The sequence below is a fragment of the Actinia tenebrosa genome, unplaced genomic scaffold (assembly GCF_029948245.1).
Source record: "Actinia tenebrosa isolate PJP-AT-01 unplaced genomic scaffold, QUT_ActTen_1.0 PGA_scaffold17__23_contigs__length_9995812, whole genome shotgun sequence".
Classification (NCBI taxonomy): Eukaryota; Metazoa; Cnidaria; class Anthozoa; order Actiniaria; family Actiniidae; genus Actinia; species Actinia tenebrosa.
The window spans coordinates 4,578,673-4,598,402 of NW_028292577.1; the positions used below are offsets into that span (position 1 = coordinate 4,578,673).

The 19,730-nt window shown below is 37.4% G+C and overlaps 1 protein-coding gene across 1 annotated transcript; it reads right to left on the reverse strand.

The window, feature by feature from the left end:
- Window positions 1-10,426: 10,426 nt before the first annotated feature.
- On the reverse strand, window positions 10,427-15,969 carry LOC148910294 (uncharacterized). Its single transcript, XM_089031746.1, has one exon. It carries the CDS (start codon window positions 15,189-15,191, stop codon window positions 10,698-10,700), a length of 4,494 nt encoding a protein of 1,497 aa, XP_088887872.1. The 5' UTR covers window positions 15,192-15,969; the 3' UTR covers window positions 10,427-10,697.
- Window positions 15,970-19,730: the final 3,761 nt, after the last annotated feature.

A 19,730-nucleotide genomic window follows, 5' to 3' on the forward strand; every position in this document is an offset into this window, starting at 1 on the left:
CTGCTCTCCGATATTCATATATGCTATAATAATATGATGAATTATCTTCGAATTGGCAAATTTTTGAATTGATACATTTTGATACAAAAAAGTTGTAACGATTTTTTGAAGATGGTCAGTATAATAGACCCCTTTTGAATTCCAAATTACCGCTGTGTTTCTTGATTACAGACTCATTTGCACAGGGTTAGCCTCGTATCAGTGTTTAAATATTTATCAGGTATAAAACACTCTTACTCGTTTTTTAAACACTACATAAGGTTTTTTGAACATTTTTATTATAACACTTTACAAAAATTCATACAAAAACACATACCAAAATACAATAGATTATTGGTCTGACTGCAGTGTTAGCTGCAAACAATTATACTGTTGTACTGAGAAATAAAATTTTAAAACTATCTGTTAAGAGAGAATTCTTTTCGTATTCAAGCAGTGAGCGCCAAAAACTATTTTCTTGAAGAAAGGCTGTTGTACAAGGCTAAAATCTTGTTATTCAGAAAGTTTAACTTGTTTGGAAGTGGAGATGACCGATGAAAGTGGAATCAAAGTGTTAACCCAAAGCAAAAATTTGAATCAAAATTAGGTTTAGGCCTTCATTTGCTTATTTCCCATACATTTTCTATAAAAAAGCCTGACAAAGCAACATTCTAACACAAACATGTGCAACAAAACATCTTTGTACAATTGAAAATACCGCTTCGAACAGGCATTTTATCATAGTACATCAGTTTTTAACTGTTAAAAAAAGGTTTTGAGAGTTAACCCAAAACGAAAATTGGGATCAAAAAATTGGGATCCTCCGTAAAGTGCCACTACAATCAAATTTCTAACTTGCTCTTTCTTGGCTGGATTGAAGTACCTTTTGTAGTATAGTAAAATAAAATGTCACTTTCCTTTTTCAAATATATCTTTTTTCTTTCAAAAGATATTGGAGTCTCGATGACGTCATCAATACTTGAGCAGCCTAAGATTATGAGAAGCTATATCTCAGCCCAATTTCAATCAAAATCAACCAAATTTGCTAATATTTTAATTTTTCTTGCAGTTCTTCAAAAGTATCTATAGAGATAAGTTGCCATAGCAACAACCTCAGTCCCAGACCACCCCTATTTAAAATTCAGGTTTTTGAAATTTCTACCTTTACGAGAGTTGGTATCAAATAAGCCTAGGTTAAAATATCTGCGGTTATGGTCGAAAAAATTTAGTTAAATAATTTTTGGCTCAAGTTGAAAATAGCAAAGCAATCGCTGAAAGACTCAAATCCTTGTTAGAGGCCTGGACACCAGTGTGTTGCCATAGAAACCACAGTTTGTGCATTTTCATGTTTCATATTTTGAATACGAGTATACTGCAAAGTAGTTTGGATTCTATTCATCAAATACTCTCAGAGATATACTGAAATCTATGTTGAAGGAAACTGCGAGTTGACGTCATCAACCTCCTGATTAGCATAAACTTAAGACTTGAATATCTCTCGAACCAAAAATGCTATCAAGAAATGAAAAACGCCAGTTTTCTCCCATGATTTTTAAAGTACTTTAACACTTGTTGAAATAGTAAAGATTGGAGGCATTAACATTTCATCGTAGTGGTACTTTAAATACCACTCAATGACTAATGATAAGCATTGCACACAACGATGAATAAGTATCAAGAAACCGCTATATGAAATATCACAGACATTACTATTTAATTCAACCACTCAAATAATAATAATAATAAAATGAAAGTATACTCATACCTTGTTAACGCGTTAAGCAGTATAATAAGAAACGATCGCGTCAGTACAGAGCTCTCGACTAACTTACTGGACAAGCGTGGCAACTGCCCCTATTGATGGTTTTCAACCATCCCCAAGAGAGAATCAAATAACAAAAGACACGGCGGCCATGTTGGAGGATATAGCAAAAGAATTCATTGACAATTCTTTTGTTAAGTTCCTCCAACATGGCCGCCGTGAAAACCATCTATAGTGTCACGTAGGGGAAGTGGGGGAGTAATACTTTCCCAACGGACACAAAGATTCGGGTCGTTCTTCAGTTGCTTCCTTCTACTTTATTTTCTGTTGCTTGTAGTACTTTACAATGATCTCATCTGAACTCTGGTTATGGCTCTTGACTAGCTGCTACTTCGTTGTGCACTGTGCTATCAGCTCTCACTCACACTCACTGAACTGAACTCTGAGTAAGCTCGTATTTAAGGGCTAAGCTTACGCAATACCTCACAACCGGTTTATACTAGGTCAAACTAGATTAGACCAGTTAGGTCAAGTATGACGTAAGAGCTTGAGACAGGTGTTGATTTTAGGAAAAAGTACGAGCACTCAGTTCTAAGAGCTGACCCTGAAAATCTGTCGGTGTCGTTCGCTAACTTAACTAGTACAGAGCAGATTGCACTAAAGATATCCTAAAGTTATAAGAAAGATCATTCTGAAAAAGTCAACAGAAAAAGGCTTAGGAAGTAGTTGTTTGTACAGTAAACAACCCTGCTCTTTTCCAGTACGCATGTACAAAGTTGTACATGATCAAAACCCGTTTTCACTGGAAAAGTACAGTAGATTTGCAGCTGTTGTTTACTACAAAAAGTACTTCCCAATTAGAAGTGTAAGGCCATGTCAATGAACAAACATCCTTGACCCTGGAGTTAATGAACAAGTCATTGTGAATGACTTTCTATTGGTCAATGACAAGTTGTCTATTGACATGTCATTAAAATAAAGAGATTTCCTTACATTTCTTATTTACAGAAGGCTTAACAAAGAAGTTTCTTTTTCCAGATTATTTTTCCCTTAGTAATATTTTCTCCTTAATATTATTTTCCCCTTTACATATTATACCCCCCTTCGAGAACATACGCCATTGAATGTCACGAAGAGAAGATAAAACTACAATTAGAATCAGGTGTACACTGAGCAGTACTCGCTTAGCTTGACCAGGCTATATAACTGGACTCATGCAGGTAGTCTGCATGCCAGGGGTCTACAATATGATAGAACAAGAATATTAAATATAGTGTTATTGTCCCTAAATTACCCGCTAAATACCATAAGAAGGAAAATCTAAATGATTTCGAAGCAGCAGGATACAATAGTACCCTGAGGGTGGAGTGATTCTAAAATGTTTGTAATCAAATACAAACGTTAACGTTAACGTGACTTGAAATCTAAACCTACTACTAATTGATTAATGGTTAATATTAATCATTTTAGATAAATATTAATATTAACGTATTTTAAGAGTATTAAGAAATCATGGTTCGTTACAATGGTTTAAGGAACAATACAACTATCTCTAATATACTAAAATAGCGATTAGGGTATACGCCTATTTCAAATAACGTTGTCGGTCGAAGAGCTGAAATCTGAGACCGAAAGGAATTGTGGGTTGTAAGCTGTAAATCGTTTGCGGTTTTAATTAGTAGTTCGCAAAAAGTTAATATCTTAATATACTAACTTTGAGCGATGACCTGCGCTGGTAAACTATCTGGGTATAAGTGTATATTGAATTTTGAACGAGAAAACACTCAGTCCCCCACAATTCCAATCGGTACGAGATTTCTGATTTCAGATATCCAACCGACAACGTTTTTTGAAATAGGTGTATACATCTTCAGCAAACTCACAATTAACCTCTAGCGACTTTACTTTAATATGACCTTACAGTTTCGTTGCGTTTCATAAGAGTATGGTACTGCATGGGGGAAGTCCTTCAAATTAGCAGCTTTCAAGCTCAGCATCATTAAGGCATGGCTCTCAGATGAAAAACTGATTAGCTATATCATAGCCAGTTTTCTACGAATCTTCCCCAAACTTGGCAAGTTAATGTCTTTTGTGAAAAGAAGGAACCTTAGAGCCTTGGTTACCATGGAAACTGAGTCACGTGACCACAAGGCCGCCATCTTGGATTTTTAAACAAGCCGTTTGTAAACGTACCGAAACATCTTTAAAAGTCATAAAAATGCAGATTACTATTCATATTTACAATGCCTATATGGATCCATCTATATGGATACCATTCCATGGTAAAAATTATTTTAAGTTTAATTTTTAGAATAATTTCTATTTTTTCCAAAAAATTAAAAATATTCTAAAAATTAAACTTAATATAATTTCCAAGATATCCAATTAGATCCATATAGGTATTGCAAATATCAAAAGGAATATGGATTTTCAGGACTTTTGAAGTAGTTTCAATACGATTACAAACGATTTATTTTAAAAATCCAAGATGGCGGCCTTGTGGTCACGTGACCTGGTTTCCATGGTAACAGATATGCGGTAATTGCTTGCCTTGAAGAATTACTACTACGGGCCAAATTTGGGAAAGATTCATATTAAACTCTCAAGGATATTAATTAAAATCTGATTTCCTTCATTTTCTCAAATAAACCATAACTTACTGGTGCTGAGCGTATCGCATCATAAAGCCTCGCAGCAAAACGTTGGCAGTTTGCAAATAAAAAGTGATAGGGGAGATGTAATTCGTTTTCAACAATGAAGCCATATATGCTTGCCATCGTTAAATTCTTGTATCCAACGTCATCCCAACGCATTGTTATTATTGGATCGGGTCTGAGTGTACCATCAGTTCTGTGCCATAGAACGTCAGCTAATCTTTTACTTCTTTGAAGTACGATTCCCTCTCCGTCTTTTTCGATCGACCACCACCAGTTCTTTGTTTCCAGAACAAGAAACTGATGGTTGAAAATCAGCTGAGTGATTTGCAATTCCGAGAGTTTGCATTTGCACAGCCAAATATTGAGCACTGTTTCCGTCCACAAGTCATTAATTGTCGTGCTACCATCCCAAGGGATGAATTTTATACGACCTTTCCAATCTGAGCCTTTCTTTGCCATGTGTCCCTAAAGAATGTAAAAATTAGGAACCACTTTTAGCCATCTTTTCTAAAAACGGTTAAAGGCCTAAAAGCTAAAATATCCATATATATGCTGCTTCATCACCTACCAAGGTTCAGCCCAAGAAGTATGTATAGTCAAACTAACATAAATACCCACACCACCCTAAGCCATTCACTTAATAGTAAATTTAGAACTAAGCACCCAGACATGACTTGTATAAGAGTTATTAGAGAGATATTTAACTTTAAGAAATTTCAATCGAGGAAACTTGAAAAGATTTTCGAATGAAGACAAGGCGTCATGCTATGTTATTATTACTATCATTATCATTGTATAAGTTGAAGTTATTATTGAAGTTGTTGCCTTATATTCTTATTACCACTGTAGACTATGTCAAGTACGTTTTTCCAATGTTTGAAAAGTTGATTGGCGTTTGCTGATATTGCTTTGTCTTCTTTAAGTTGTTTGTTTGTTTATAGTGCTCCCAACCATGGCTGTTCCATGACTTCGTTTTTGTATTTTTCGTGGGTAGCTATTCTCAAAAAATTTTTTTAATTGTTCATGGGCCTTGGTTACGTGATGGTGATGATGGCTTTGCGTCTTTGAATATAAACTTCCCCCCTTTGTGGATCTTCATTTCGAGTTCATGCGATCTTACTACTTGGATCAGCGGCGGATCCAGGATTTTTCAAAGGGGGTTCCGGTTCTTAAACTGTGTATAATTCTCTATTGTTTAGTCGATGTCTGACAAAAAAATTGGCTCTAATCAACTAATTTACTATCTAGAAACGGAACTTAAAGGTAAATTAAACATTATAACAGCAAATATCTATCATTTCGTTTTCAACATTATGTTTGTGGATACTTTTAAGCAAAATTTATATAAGACATATTTCTATTATCTAAAAGACCAAACCTTCAAGGGGGGTTCCGTGGACCCCTTCGAACCCCCCTGGATCCGCCAGTGTGGATTCTTTTCTCTGCATGGGGAGTTATTATGGAAATTTTCCATTTTAATCTTAGTTAGCTAATACATGCATGTGTTTTCTATAGTCTTCAGCCCACTTCCTGGCCCTGGTTGTACGAGGCCTTGATAGCGCTATCCGACAGATATATCTTATTCAATGGATAAATCTATTAGATAACAGCATCGACTAAGCCGTAGTCCACAGGGTAAGGAAGCGCTATCCAGGCTTCGTACGACCAGGCCCTGGTGTTCCAAGTTGATGCATCAACATGGCGGAAGAAACTTTAAAATCTTAAGATGATGGAATATTCAATATTTTTTATTACATTTCACTGAAATATACTTTTAATTAGATATTTTAAGCGTCTCTAAGGGAAATCTTTCATTTAGGGTAAATTATTTTATTATTTTCATCGCTCTTTAGATCACAGGCAGCCCAAGCTTGGTTTCTGTGGTGTCCTGTTATAAGGAAATGTATGGAGATTCATCAAAAACTTCAATAAAATCATTGAAACGTGAAATAAAGCCTCGAAATATTACCCGATCATTGAGAAATAGCACTTCTTTTGAACTGCGTGGTTATTTTTTTAATTTAGCCCGTTTTAAGATTTTTTTCCCCACCACTAAGAAATAAGAGAAGGTTGGAAACTCGAGTCCCAAAAGCGAACCATCACGGGTCTTTGAAACCTCGTACGTCTTCGAATTTTCTTTCCAACGCCAAATTTTAGTCATGACCCTTCTCTCACATCCCCATAGAACCGAGAAAGTCGCATTAGAGATTAGTCTTCGTGTCTTTAAGTCATAAAATTTGCCTGTATTCACATACTACCTCGCTTGTTCTGACCCGTACTTGGAGCTCACCGTACACCAGTTCAACGGATTTCTTTCGGCTTACCATAAACCACGAAACGAAACGAAACGAAACAATAAAATGCGAAACGAAGATTTCGCATTTTACAGATCTTGTGACAGCACAAAGGAAGCCCACAAAGAGAAAAGCAAGAAAAGGATTCAATTTATTTCTAGTTTTTTTTCCTCAGAAAAGCATGCAGCACAAACTATGCATAACCTAACTAGGTAAAACCTTTGGCGCTAAATTTTTTTCTCTGGTGTCATATATTATGATTCGATTGGGGTCCCTGTGCATTCAAAATGGCGCCACAACAACACGAGTTGAAGTATTTCAATATAGTTTATAAATTTGTGGCTTTTGGTACATGGAAAGTTTACACTGTTCTTCCCACTGAGATTCAAAGTAATCTCTAATTTTCTAAGACATGGAGCTACACAGTTTTCATCTAATTTCGTGAGTAAGCTTACAGTTAAACATGAGATCGCAAAGCCTCAGGTTATAGTCTGTCGTTTCGCATTTTACAGATTTGTAAAATGCGAAATGACGGTTTCGCATTTTAAAGATCTGTAAAATGCGAAATCTTCGTTTCGTATTTTATTGTTTCGTTTCATTTCGTTTCGTGGTTTATGGCAAGCCATTTCTTTCGGCAATCGACCCGAGGTCACGCCGGAAGTCTTCGTATCGTAAATGCGGGTTGGATTTGGATATAGTCTTTCCTCGAAATTATGGTGACTGTATTTTTTAACGGCCTAAGATACAAAAGTATTTAACTTATAATTTATAACTTTATAATCTTTCTTCGAAATTATGGTGAGTGTATTTTTCAACGGCCTAAGATACAAAAGTATTTCTTCCTGCGTGACCTCGGGTCGGTTGCCGAAAGAAATCCGTTGAATTGGTGTACAGTGAGCTCCAAGTACGGATCAGAACAAGCGAGGTAGTAATGTGAATACAGGCAAATTTTATGGCTTAAAGACGCGAAGACTAATCTCTAATGCGACTTTCTCGGTTCTATAGGGATGTGAGAGAAGGGTCATGACTAAAATTTGGCGCTGGAAAGAAAATTCGAAGACGTACGAGGTTTCAAAGACTCGTGATGGTTCGCTTTTGGGACTCGAGTCTCCAACCTTCTCTTATTTCTTAGTGGTGGGGAAAAAAATCTTAAAACGGGCTAAATTCAAAAAATAACCACGCAGAGCGAAAGAAGTGCTATTTCTCAATGATAGGGTAAAAGTTCGAGGCTCTATTTCACGTTTCAATGATTTTATTGAAATTTTTGATGAATCTCCATACATTTCCTTATAACAGGACACCACAGAAACCAAGCTTGGGCTACCTGTGTTTAGATAGACGTGACGGCATTGCGTGACACAAACTCAACCTTCATAACTCGGGAACCAAACATCGAAATGACTCGAGATTTTTTCTTGTGACTTATAACACTGATTTCTAAAACATACTCATGAAATGCCTTTATACTATGTATGGTTTAGATTTTGATGTTTTGATGACGTCACGTGCAAACCGGCAATAGCATGCCTTAAATCGATTGCCAACTACCCGGCGTGATTAAATTATAACAAAACCCATTGCAAACCTTGACATTTAATTTAGAAGTTGTTTGCCTTCTATCAAAGTAACACTGATTTAATAAAAAACATAGTTTGACCTGGAGCAAGCTTAGTTCTGAGAATACTGGAAACCTTCCAAGATTGACAGACAATAGCGCCACGTATGACAGCATCCTGATAATATTGATGTTTGCTCAAAAACATTTATTAGTATCGGGAGCCGATCCAGTCAATATTTTCATCATTTATTTCATTGCTTTACAATTTCTATCGTCATCTTTGAATTTACTTTTATGGTCATTTGTTTAATCTTTGGTAATCGAATTAAGAGAGCATTCTTTTCGTATTCAAGCAGTGAGCGCCAAAAACTATTTTCTTGAAGAAAGGCTGTTGTACACAAGGCTAAAATCTTGTTATTCAGAAAGTGTAACTCGTTTGGAAGTGGAGATGACCGATGAAAGTGGAATCAAAGTGTTAAACCAAAACAAAAATTTGAATCGAAAATGAGGTTTAGGCCTTCATTTGCTTATTTCCCATATATTGTTTATAAAAAAAGCCTGACAAAGTAACATTCTAACACAAATGCAGCGAAGCATCTTTGTACAATTGAAAATATCACTTCAAGCAGGCATTTTATCATAGTACATCAGTTTCTAACTGTTTAAACAAGACCCTGGTCTCAGGATGCGCTGGGATACCCGGTAAAGATGGGCCTGGTTATGAAATTTAGGCATGACATCAAAATATGTGATGTGATTGCTGGAAAGGTTGCGCATCTAGAGAAGTAATGTTAGACATTTACACCTTTGGGGTCTCTGTGTTGTGATTTATTGATGTTTTTGATGAAATAAATAAGTGAGCGTTTTGAATTGAGTCGATCAGCAATGCACAGTAAAACTATACAGAATTTATTTGTGAACACTTTCTCAGAAAGAAAAAATCAAAACTAACCTTACTCATCGTCATCGAAAAACTCAATCTGGAACTCCAATTCCAGTTCCGGTCGGATCCGGATTTTGGTATACGTAATTAGGTTTTATGAACGTGCACATTCGCACGAAAATTGTATAGCTCGCTTTAAAAATCAAAATGCTTCATTTAAACCGTAAATACAGGCTAATTGCTCAATACCTCTCTCATGATTGATTTACATTTTATAATTTTATAATTTATCGATATTTTTAATGAATCGCCATCTTTTTGAAGAAAAAATAAAGGAGATCATAACGCTTCGAACGGCAAAGGTCAAACCTGGAATGTGCGTAGCAAGTTATTTATTTATTTATTTTGCTTAAAATAAATATTGCTATGTACCTCATGTTCATTTGTGAGTAGACTTTGAAGCCAAAACAGTTAATATAAATACATAAATATAGGCTATAAGAATTGATGGGTTGCAAGCATTCCCAAGAGAGTTAAAAGACAAAAACATGGCGGCCATTGTGGTACCATTAACAATGGATGCTAATAAGAAATCTTTTGTTAAAAGACACCAACATGGCCTCGATGACGTAACGTGCAATCGAAGAATATATAGAGTGAGTAGATATGAAGTGCCGGTTCTGCATCAATCAATTGAGGTTCCAGTGAGGTTCCATTGAGGTACCCCCCCCCCCCCCTCAGGATCCTTGCAGAGGTGACGTCATGGCTATTCTTACTACCCCTGTTTTTACTTGGCTGGATTGTATTATAGTTCTCGCGGCACCTGTTTGGATATTGTCCTTTTTATTGTTGAACAAAACAACAACTTTACGATTTTCTATTTTATTCTTGACTTGTAATTATGAACATAATTTATTTTAACCAAAGACAAAGAGACTTATTATTGAGAGATTAGTCTTCAAGCATGCTTAATTGTTCATCATATACTGTACAAACAAAGTCTGTGGAATACAGGCCATATATGTTATTTTTTTCTTCTGTTATCAATAAATTTTGATCTCAGCTAGTTTAGAATTTTTCCCACTTGGGTATTTAGTCCATGGGCCAGGCCCCCAAAAATAAGGTCTTCGGTAACAGTCAGGGGGACAAATGCTATCATACATTTTTGGAAAGCTTGCACCCTCTACTTTATGGTTTTCAGTGATAGCAATGTCAGAAGAGTAGCTTTAGTGCTGAAATCACGTGATATTATGACGTCACTCAATTAAAATCGAAATTTAGATAATACTAATATTCCAGCTATTCAAGTTTATTATAAGGCCTGAAATGTATATGCAATCATTTCAAAATGATAGACAAGGTATTCAGTAAGCTCAACATGAGCTACTCTAGGGAGTTTTAGAATATCGTAGTTACCATGGCAACAAGTTATTTTGTGATTTATGTGCTTTAAAGGGAAAGAATAGTTGGAAAATATATTTGATACATTTATATTGTTCTTCGCGTAGCCTATTTTTCAATATCAAACGTCTGACTCTATACAAACTTACTGTTAATGGCCTCTTTAATTGTCTTCATCATCCTCTTCTTCTTCTGAACATTCATCATCTTCGAGATCTTCATCTTCTACACGATTGTCACAGTCACGTAGTTTGCACATATCAGTGCACTTCAGGCCATTTATAATGCACATACAGCTTGATGGTTTACATGAGCGTGAGCAAGAGCAGGAAAGGAATTCTAGGACAGCTGTGGGGGCTGGTTCACCGCTCATCCATTTGATTACAAACTTGTTGTCTTCGTGAATCCACCCGTGTCCAATAGGTGATGGAACGTTAGGGCAGCCTTGCAGACTTCTTCTCCAGATGGCTGCTTGGTAGTTTGCACGTTGTGTATGGAGTTTTAAGCAGTCAGCGCAGGGCGGTAGCTGTTGCGATTCTAGTTTCCCTTTCTTCACACAGAATAATCTATAACGAAGCTCATTTACTTCTTTGGTTCCAGGATTGGAGCTGTACATTCTGCATGTGAATTCTTGTATCTTTGAGAACACGTCGTCTGTGAAATCCCACTGCATTCCAATTTGGTGAAATAGGTCTTGGTACAATTTGTTTGTTTTCAGCATTTTGAATGCAGCTAGTTTTCCTTTTCCCGCAAAAGCACTGACACTGTCACAGCCTGTAAAGGCGTGAAAACCGAGAAGAGACGTACATACCTGCGATCCTAACATTCGAGCTACATTTGAAATGTCAATGTACATTGTTCGAATCTTCTTGCCACATTTCACGTACAATGAGCATGGAATATAACTACTGAAAGCCAAACAGAGAACAAATACGTCGGTATCTTCTGAACTAATCACAACTGCTTCGTAGCCTGCCGATGCTGCATTTGCTGCATGGAATAGAACTCTTGTGTCAGCCTCTTCATGATTTGATCGAAGGTCCTCCCATTCTGCTGAACCTGATGAAGTGATTTCATAACAGTGGTCTTCTGTTGTTACAAAGATAGTCTTTGATTGTTCAGCTAATCTTTCCTGATACTTCTCCTTTCTCCATTCTTCTGAAATAAACTTAATAAGTTGGGACTTGTTTTTGGAACTTGCTAGAAATTTGGACCACTGACGAATCTTATGATCTGATTTGATGTTTTTAAACTCGTGTCCACTTTCAGAACCCCTCTTTTCTCTTTCGGCATTTTTGATCGATTCATCCTTGTAAACATCGAAGACAACATCGATACGTTCGCTTTCGTTTCCTTCATTTAGGATCATAGACATGAGACTTTCAGCTACGTCACCAAATGTCTTCTGGTCAACTTTCATTTTCTGAACAAAAAACATCCCATCAATAATTCGTGCACTTGGCTGTGGAATGGTATTTGCCGCTGGTATGTTCTTCTTCAGGTCGTTTAACAGAGATGATTTATTTGTTTTCCTTAACGATCCATCAGCAGATGCCAGAGACCAAGGTAGGGGTCCAAGTGGGTGACAAAGGACATCACTTATATTCAGCTTTCTGTTCTCAGCAATGATCAGCATCTGTGCAAATAAAGCTCTATCTGCCTTTATTATAACTTCCTTGCTTGTTCCTCCTCCGACTTTCATCTTCTTGGACAGATTTCCAAATGTTTTCAGTTGGAGCTTGGTCATTTTATCATAGAAATTAGACTTTGGTGGATTAGACTCCAGTCGGTTTTCTCTAAATGACTTGTATGCTTCCTCACCAAGAGCTTTGGCTTGAATCAAATCTTTGGCAATTTCTGGAGTCGCAAGTTTACCGGTAGATAAACAAACAAGATCCTGTTGATTACTGTTAAAAGGATTTATCCAGCTTTCTTCTAGCAATAAGAGTAATGCATTTACATCTGCTTCATCTTTTGCCATCCTACTTGGTTGAAGATCAGTGTGTTTTCTGCTTGCTGTGTTCAGATGAAGCATATCCTTAAGCTGACGCATAAATATGCTTCGAAATTCTGCAACTAAGTAGTACTTTCTCACAGCACCAGGTTTCAAGCTGAATCCCTTGGTTCCTCCAGCAGTCTGTGTATCTTTATTAACGGTTTCTTCAACGGTTTGATCTACGGGTATTCTTCCAAATGGATTGTCGTCACCAATCTGTACAGAAAAGCCACCGGCTCTAAAGTACTCTATTACATCTGGGTGATCTTCTTCGAGGTGGGACATTTCTAGCAAGTAAGCAGATAAATATCTGGCGTAATTTATATTGTCATACGCAAAGCACCACGAAACCATTCCCCTGATAGAAGAGATATGAAGCTCCCAGTTACCCTCTCTTGATGCTCTTAAAAGTCCCAGAAGGATCTCCATAATGTCAATATATGACATCCAAAATTCAGAGAGCTGACCATTATGCTTTCGTAGAAAGTCTATATACATGTCATAGAGCTTAACGAATTCAGCAAAACTAGAACTTCCCATTTGTTTATTGAACTCTGCCTCACAAACATTGTCGTAAAGTGTCTCAAGTCCATTGAAGAAAGCATCAACTTTCCTATTTGATTCCTTGTGGTTTTCCTCGATCCATGACCGAAAGCCTTTCCATATCAACCTCATAAGTGCTTCGTACATTAGTTTGTGGAATCTAACTGCACGGTTGTATCTACGGCCATCCATGACTCCTGAGACAGAACCTTCTGCTATCACACCTGCCTCGATGCATAGATCTCTAAGCCCAGCATCTTGAAAGCGTTTGCCAATGATAGACAGTAAGGTGCAAGCTGTATGGAACACTCCAATCCTTAGTACGATATCTTTAAATCGTTGGTCATGTTTCCATTGAATTTCAGTTGCTTTTGCGTACAGCGCTTGGTCAAACACAAGGACGATACTTTTCAACTTGAGCTGGTTCTTTATCTTCAAAGATTGTACTAGTACTTCATGGACCGTTGCCATGTCTGTAGCAGGTGAGTTGATAGTTGGTAAATATCCTATGTTGTCTTTTGTGACTTCTACTTTATTGCGGATGGAAATGTTAAAACCAGTCCAGCTACTTGCTCTCTGTCTTTCTCTTGCATGGAGTCGTACTAAAATCCAAATCAGATTCTTCTTTCTTGCATTTGCCATCAATTCTTCAGAAGTGACTTCAACATATTTCCTTGCTCGAGGGCCACAACGATCTCCGGCGTTATATGGAGGAATCTCAGCGCGCTGCAGAGGCTCAATGCTTCTTTTCTTTGTTCTTGCAATCTCAAATTCTGGCTGTGCAGGAAGATTTGGACCAAAACGTCTGGCCTGAACGACAATACCATTTACTCGATGAGAAGTTCCTCCTCCAGATAACGTTTCTTCCAATCGATCAATGTTGTCCCAGCCAAGTGTTGTCTCAATATACGGCTGTATATCTTCGGGCAGCGGAACGTCATTGTTGGGCGTTGATGCCATTTTTTTAAGACAAAGTGCTGTGTTTATTTCCTCGACTTGCGAGTAGGCAATACCATGTCCGCATCTGTTTAACATCTGTATGACCTCAACATTGTTAGTCAAAGATTTGACTGCATAAGGTAGCAATATCTGTTTAGGGGGTTTCTCTTTTCCACCGCTCACACCATAAATAAGATCTTGTCCATAAGAACTGATTAGGCGCTCCAGTCGTTGAGGGTATTCAGTTGGAATCTCAGTATTCCCAGTCAAAACAGTGTAAAGAAAAGTCTTGAGTTCTTCCGGTATGTTTACTGCATTCTGACAGAGTTCTGAAGGTTTTGGAGGCCACGACACATCTGTATTGTTATTTGACAAAATACCATTCCGAATATATAGACTAGCTTCCTGAATTTGTTTGATCTTTGATGGCATAGTTATATCTTCTTGTTGTTGCGCAAGTTTTGCCAGTTCCTTAGCCAATTCACGTTTTGAGAGACTTTCAGGAATAACAAACAGCTTATTGTTGTCAAGAAGGTCCTCAAACTGCAAAAGACTGCCAAACTCAAATTCCAATTTTCTGCGGATGTATTTCTTGGTTGACTCAGTAATTTCGGTAACGCCCATTGAGTTCATGTGGAAAATTAGTAAGTTTCTAAGGTCAACCAACTTTATTAATCTTGGATTCTCTAGTAAAGAACGTATGAATTCGAAAAGCTTTTCGTAAGCTTGAGTCTCAATGTCCTTATACCAATCATCAACATCAACAACTTCATCCCCGTCTTGAAATTCATTTGAATTGCTCACTTTAGCAGGGCGAGTATAATCTCGATAGCATGAACGGTGGTAACAAGCTTCGGCGGCTACTAGTTCACGGCTTACGATGGCAATTATCTTAGTGTCATCTTTAGCAATAGCAGTTGTTCTAATGGAGTCATCAGCACGCAAATCTCTACACTGAATCAAACGCTCTCGATTTCTTGAAGATTTTAAATATTTACTTTTCTTTTCACAAAAAATGCATATCTCCTCGTATGTCCTACTCGAGCTTGATGGTTGTCTATTAGTTGCGTATCTCTTTTGCTCAGGCTCTTGCACATCATCAGCATCTTCAGTTGATCGAGAAAGGTTTTCAAGATCTCTTTTCAGAGTAAAAATACTTCGGCATTTTCTATGATACATAACGTTTGCCGGTATTTCTCCTTCGTTAGTATCCCTAGCCACATCAAGAATTGCTTTGTGATTACGAATTTCTGCAGCCTTTAGCAATGTTTTCCAAGATCCGAGGTCTTTGGGGGAAGTTAAATTTTGACTATTATCATCAGTACAATGAATAATACACTTTTTAAGATCTGTTGTACAAGAAAGAAAATCAAAAATGCTTTTACGTCTCTTTAAGGTATGTAAGGACTATAAAATCGACAAGACAAAGCTTCAAATCTGTTGAAAAAATGCAAATTCCGATTTCTAACATTGTTAGAAATATCTGTATTATCAGTATCTTCATTTTCGTAGTCTTTAAAAGTGTTTAATTGAGCTGATTTTGCTGAAAATTCTACTCTACTTACCACACAAATAGTCCGCCATCTTGAAAATTACCCAAAATGCTTTGCGGATCAGCAAATATATTTTCTTCCTTTTTTAATCATTTTTATAAGTAATTTCAAAGTAAGCCAGCTTTTAAATGTAATAATATATAGTAGCTCTATTGTTTTAACATGTGATAAATAAATATCGAGCTTAAAACCATGCAAAGCTATTTTTATAAATTAATCTATCCCAGCCTCGTTTTCATGCTAAATCGATATTTTTCAATAATCTGATGTTACAAAAAATGCCACAAAGCTACTCTTTTAGGAATGCTATCATATAAATTTTGAAACAACTTTAGGTGACCTTTAACCTGGCATAACTCACAATTTGTCCCCCTTAGTGTTACCATGGTCGAGCCCTGGCCCATGGACTAATTGACTTTGCGACTGCTCTCAATCGTTCTGAACGTCGTGGAGGCTTTACTACATCTTTATATTTATGAGCATCTTGATAACTTATCCACTTGACTTGTTTTTCTTTACTTGGTGGTGGAGTGGGTAAGAAATCTGGTGGGGGTGGTAGAGTCTGTGCTTTGGGAGTGCTGAAGGATGCAGTAGGAGAGGGTTAATCAAAACCTAGTAGTATAGTGGGTTTTAATGGAGTAGGAGGAACCTCGGTCAAAGTTGAGGATTTCGCTCGACTGGGTTCGAAAGAAGGGGTCCAATGAAGCCTAATCTTTAACGCATAAATACATTTATGTTACAAAATTTCTCTCAGGGTCTGCTATAGCGCAGGCGGAAATTCAATCTAAAGATAATAAGTTCAAATACTAGTGTTAGGCAATTATCCAAGCTCAAGACTTAGGTAAATACCACATAGTTTAGAATAAGATAAATTAGATTAAGGCTAGTGCATACCGTCCTAGGCTTCAAGCAGACCCTTTTGCGAAATAAAGTTATTATAAATAATTCAGGCTATCGGCGGCCGGCTATCGGCTATATAAAAAAACTATGCTAGCTTTATAGCGCAAAACAGCAAGGCAATAACTTTAATGATGACGTCATATAATGAAACAATGGGTCAGTCAAACAGGCCTAGACACGCTTGTCAGGACGGAGAGAGAACAGAAAGCCTCCTTACACCCCAAGGTGCCCTTCTTAACGAAGGCGGGATGTCTGTTTTTGATGATTCAGCTTTTTGGACTTGCCCTGGCTTGCCCTACTAGTTCCATGGTTAACTATGCCCTAGGTCAGTGGATTCTCTTTACCTGTTCACTGGTTCTCAATTTTTTTTTCCCGCGCGACAGGCGGGAATACTAACCACTACACTATCAAGGATTTTGATGTAAATACAGACCCGAAAAATGCTTTTGACTCAAGTTTCTTTATTTTGCATATTTCAGTCACGATAATTTAATAATGTTCCCAGTTGGCTAAAAAAGGAAAGTAGTTGGCCTCGTGGGTTGCCTCTTCATCTATTTCTTCGCTCTCTTGTTGTGGTACGATGAGTTTCAAACTGCCTGATTTTAACGACATCCGATGAATTGAATCGCACTCATTACAACATGAAAACGTTTTCTTTGTGTTCTGTTGATTCGTAGGGAACACGCTCGTACAAATGTCGCACCGGACAACCTCGTTCATGTTCCTTGAGTAGTGACCTTCGTGCCAATGACAAGTTGGGCACCGAACTATAAAAATCTTTGAAAACTGTCGGGGTACTTGACAAACGTGTCACTCGTTTTGCTCCTGTTCATCATAATCCAATTCCTCGTCCATACTCTCTCCTTCCTCTTCCTCCTCCACCTCCTCCTCCTCCTCATCAGCATCATCCTCATCCTCATCATCACCATCTTCGTTATTAATGCTATTTTCTTCCTTCTGCTTTTCTTCGTTTTCTTGGTCATCAGTTGACTGACTTTCAGTCTCGCTGTCGTCTGAGTCTTCATTTTCCGGTTGCGTGGCAACAAGGTCTACCAACAATTTCTGATTGCCGATGAGATGATTGTTGATCCCAAGTTCTACTAATCCATTGGTAAACGTTTTTAAACCTCTAGGTGTTCTGACATCTGGGTCGTAAGGTAATAAAGCATATTCAACTAGACGCATATCTGCGTGAACTCGAGCTTCATAGCAGAAAATCGAAAGAATTCTGCGTGAACATTGTCACCCTTTTAGATGGTGCAAAGTCTGTGCAAAATTAAGCGTGCTAAAAATGCTGAGGGTGTTAGACTCCATATTATTCATTACTTGAAACAGCGACGAGTCCTTCCTCATATCCGCCATTACTCAAGCATGTACTCATAGCTAATTCTACGCATGCGCATAGACTTTGATTTGACGCATGCGCCTTAGGGCTTCGAGGGCGATTTGTGACTGAAGGAAAAAAAATAATGAAGCCCAATTTATACCTCGGGCATTTCTTCGAAAGCCCGAGTAATTAGTTCCTTCATGCTAGTGACTGGGATTCTTCGTTGATGATAAGTCATTTCTCCATGTGAATTCCAGTACAAAATGTACTTTGAAGCGGCCATGCCGTGAAGTAAATTTAGAGCCTTCTCCCTCGGTAGTTTTTTAGGAAGCTGTTGTACCATCTGATCAATTTCATTATCCAAAGGCTCCTCAAAGGGTTTTTATACCAAAAATAAACTTGAATCTTCCATCAAAGGTGAGGCGATGGTCTCCACAAATCAGCTGCCCTTTTGGGCCAAAATTGTTTTCTTTGTTTTGAACGGTACTGATAAGTCAGCTAACGCTCTGATGTCCTTAGCATGAGGTCTTAGTGCTTCTTTTTCAGAGTTAGAAACTGGAATAACTCCTTTCAATAAATTATGGCCGACCTCACACATTATATGAACTTGTTCGGGAGTGGCTGTTGCAAGCAAAACTTTCCTCTGATGCTCTGGGCATTTAGTCAAAAGATGTAAATAGCCAAAGTTATCACGAAGTAAGACAGACATGTTTTCTCTCGGGATGGTTTGTTCAAATGTAGTGACAACGGAAATTAAGAACAATCGTATTTATTATACAACTGGCTGCTTACTATCTATACTAGATTCTACACTAGATTCTACACTAGATTCTACACTAGTTTCTACACTAGATTCTACACTAGATTCTACACTAGATTCTACACTAGATTCTACACTAGATTCTACACTAGATTCTACACTAGATTTTACACTAGATTTTACACTAGATTCTACACGAGATTCTACACTAGATTCTACACTAGATTCTACACTAGATTCTACACTAGATTCTACACTAGATTTTACACTAGATTCTACACTAGATTTTACACTAGATTCTACACTAGATTCTACACTAGATTTTACACTAGATTCTACACTAGATTCTACACTATATTCTACACTACATTCTACACTACATTCTACACTATATTCTACACTAGATTCTACACTATATTTACACTAGATTCTACACTAGATTCTACACTAGATTTTACACTAGATTCTACACTAGATTTTACACTAGATTCTACACTAGATTCTACACTAGATTCTACACTAGATTCTACACTAGATTCTACACTAGATTCTACACTAGATTCTACACTAGATTCTACACTAGATTCTACACTAGATTCTACACTAGATTCTAACACTAGATTCTACACTAGATTCTACACTAGATTCTACACTAGATTCTTATATCTACACTAGAATCGACTAGCGCTCCCTATAGGAATTGGCCTCATTCTTCGAAAGACGCACGATGACACGGTCCTGTCCTATTATTATATTTGCGAAAAGCAGCAAAAGAATTTATACACTCATTTAAGTCGAACTCATAAGTTGGACAATTCGCAACGAAAGTATTGGATGGGTCAAGAACAAATGCGAAAAAGCAGTCATCGATTCATTCCGTACCCATTGCCTCAAAATGTTGAAGATCACACGAAATGTGACAGGTTTCAGTTACTCCATCCCTTCACAGCCATGGTGGCAGGGATGACCGGTTCCGGAAAAACGGTTTGGGTTCAGAATTTGCTCGAAAATGCAACACAAGTGATCAGTCCTCCGCCACAGCGCATCGTATGGAGTTATGCTCAGTGGCAATCTGCTTACGACCACATCTACATCTACATTTTATTGTCAGCAGGAACTATACATTAAGTTATCACGCTAACTATGGGAAAATTAAATAAATAGATAAATAAAAAAAT

Bases quoted from the DNA above. Each gene is read 5' to 3' on its own strand.
- LOC148910294 (XM_089031746.1), bottom strand. From the start codon at position 15,191: ATGTATCATAGAAAATGCCGAAGTATTTTTACTCTGAAAAGAGATCTT.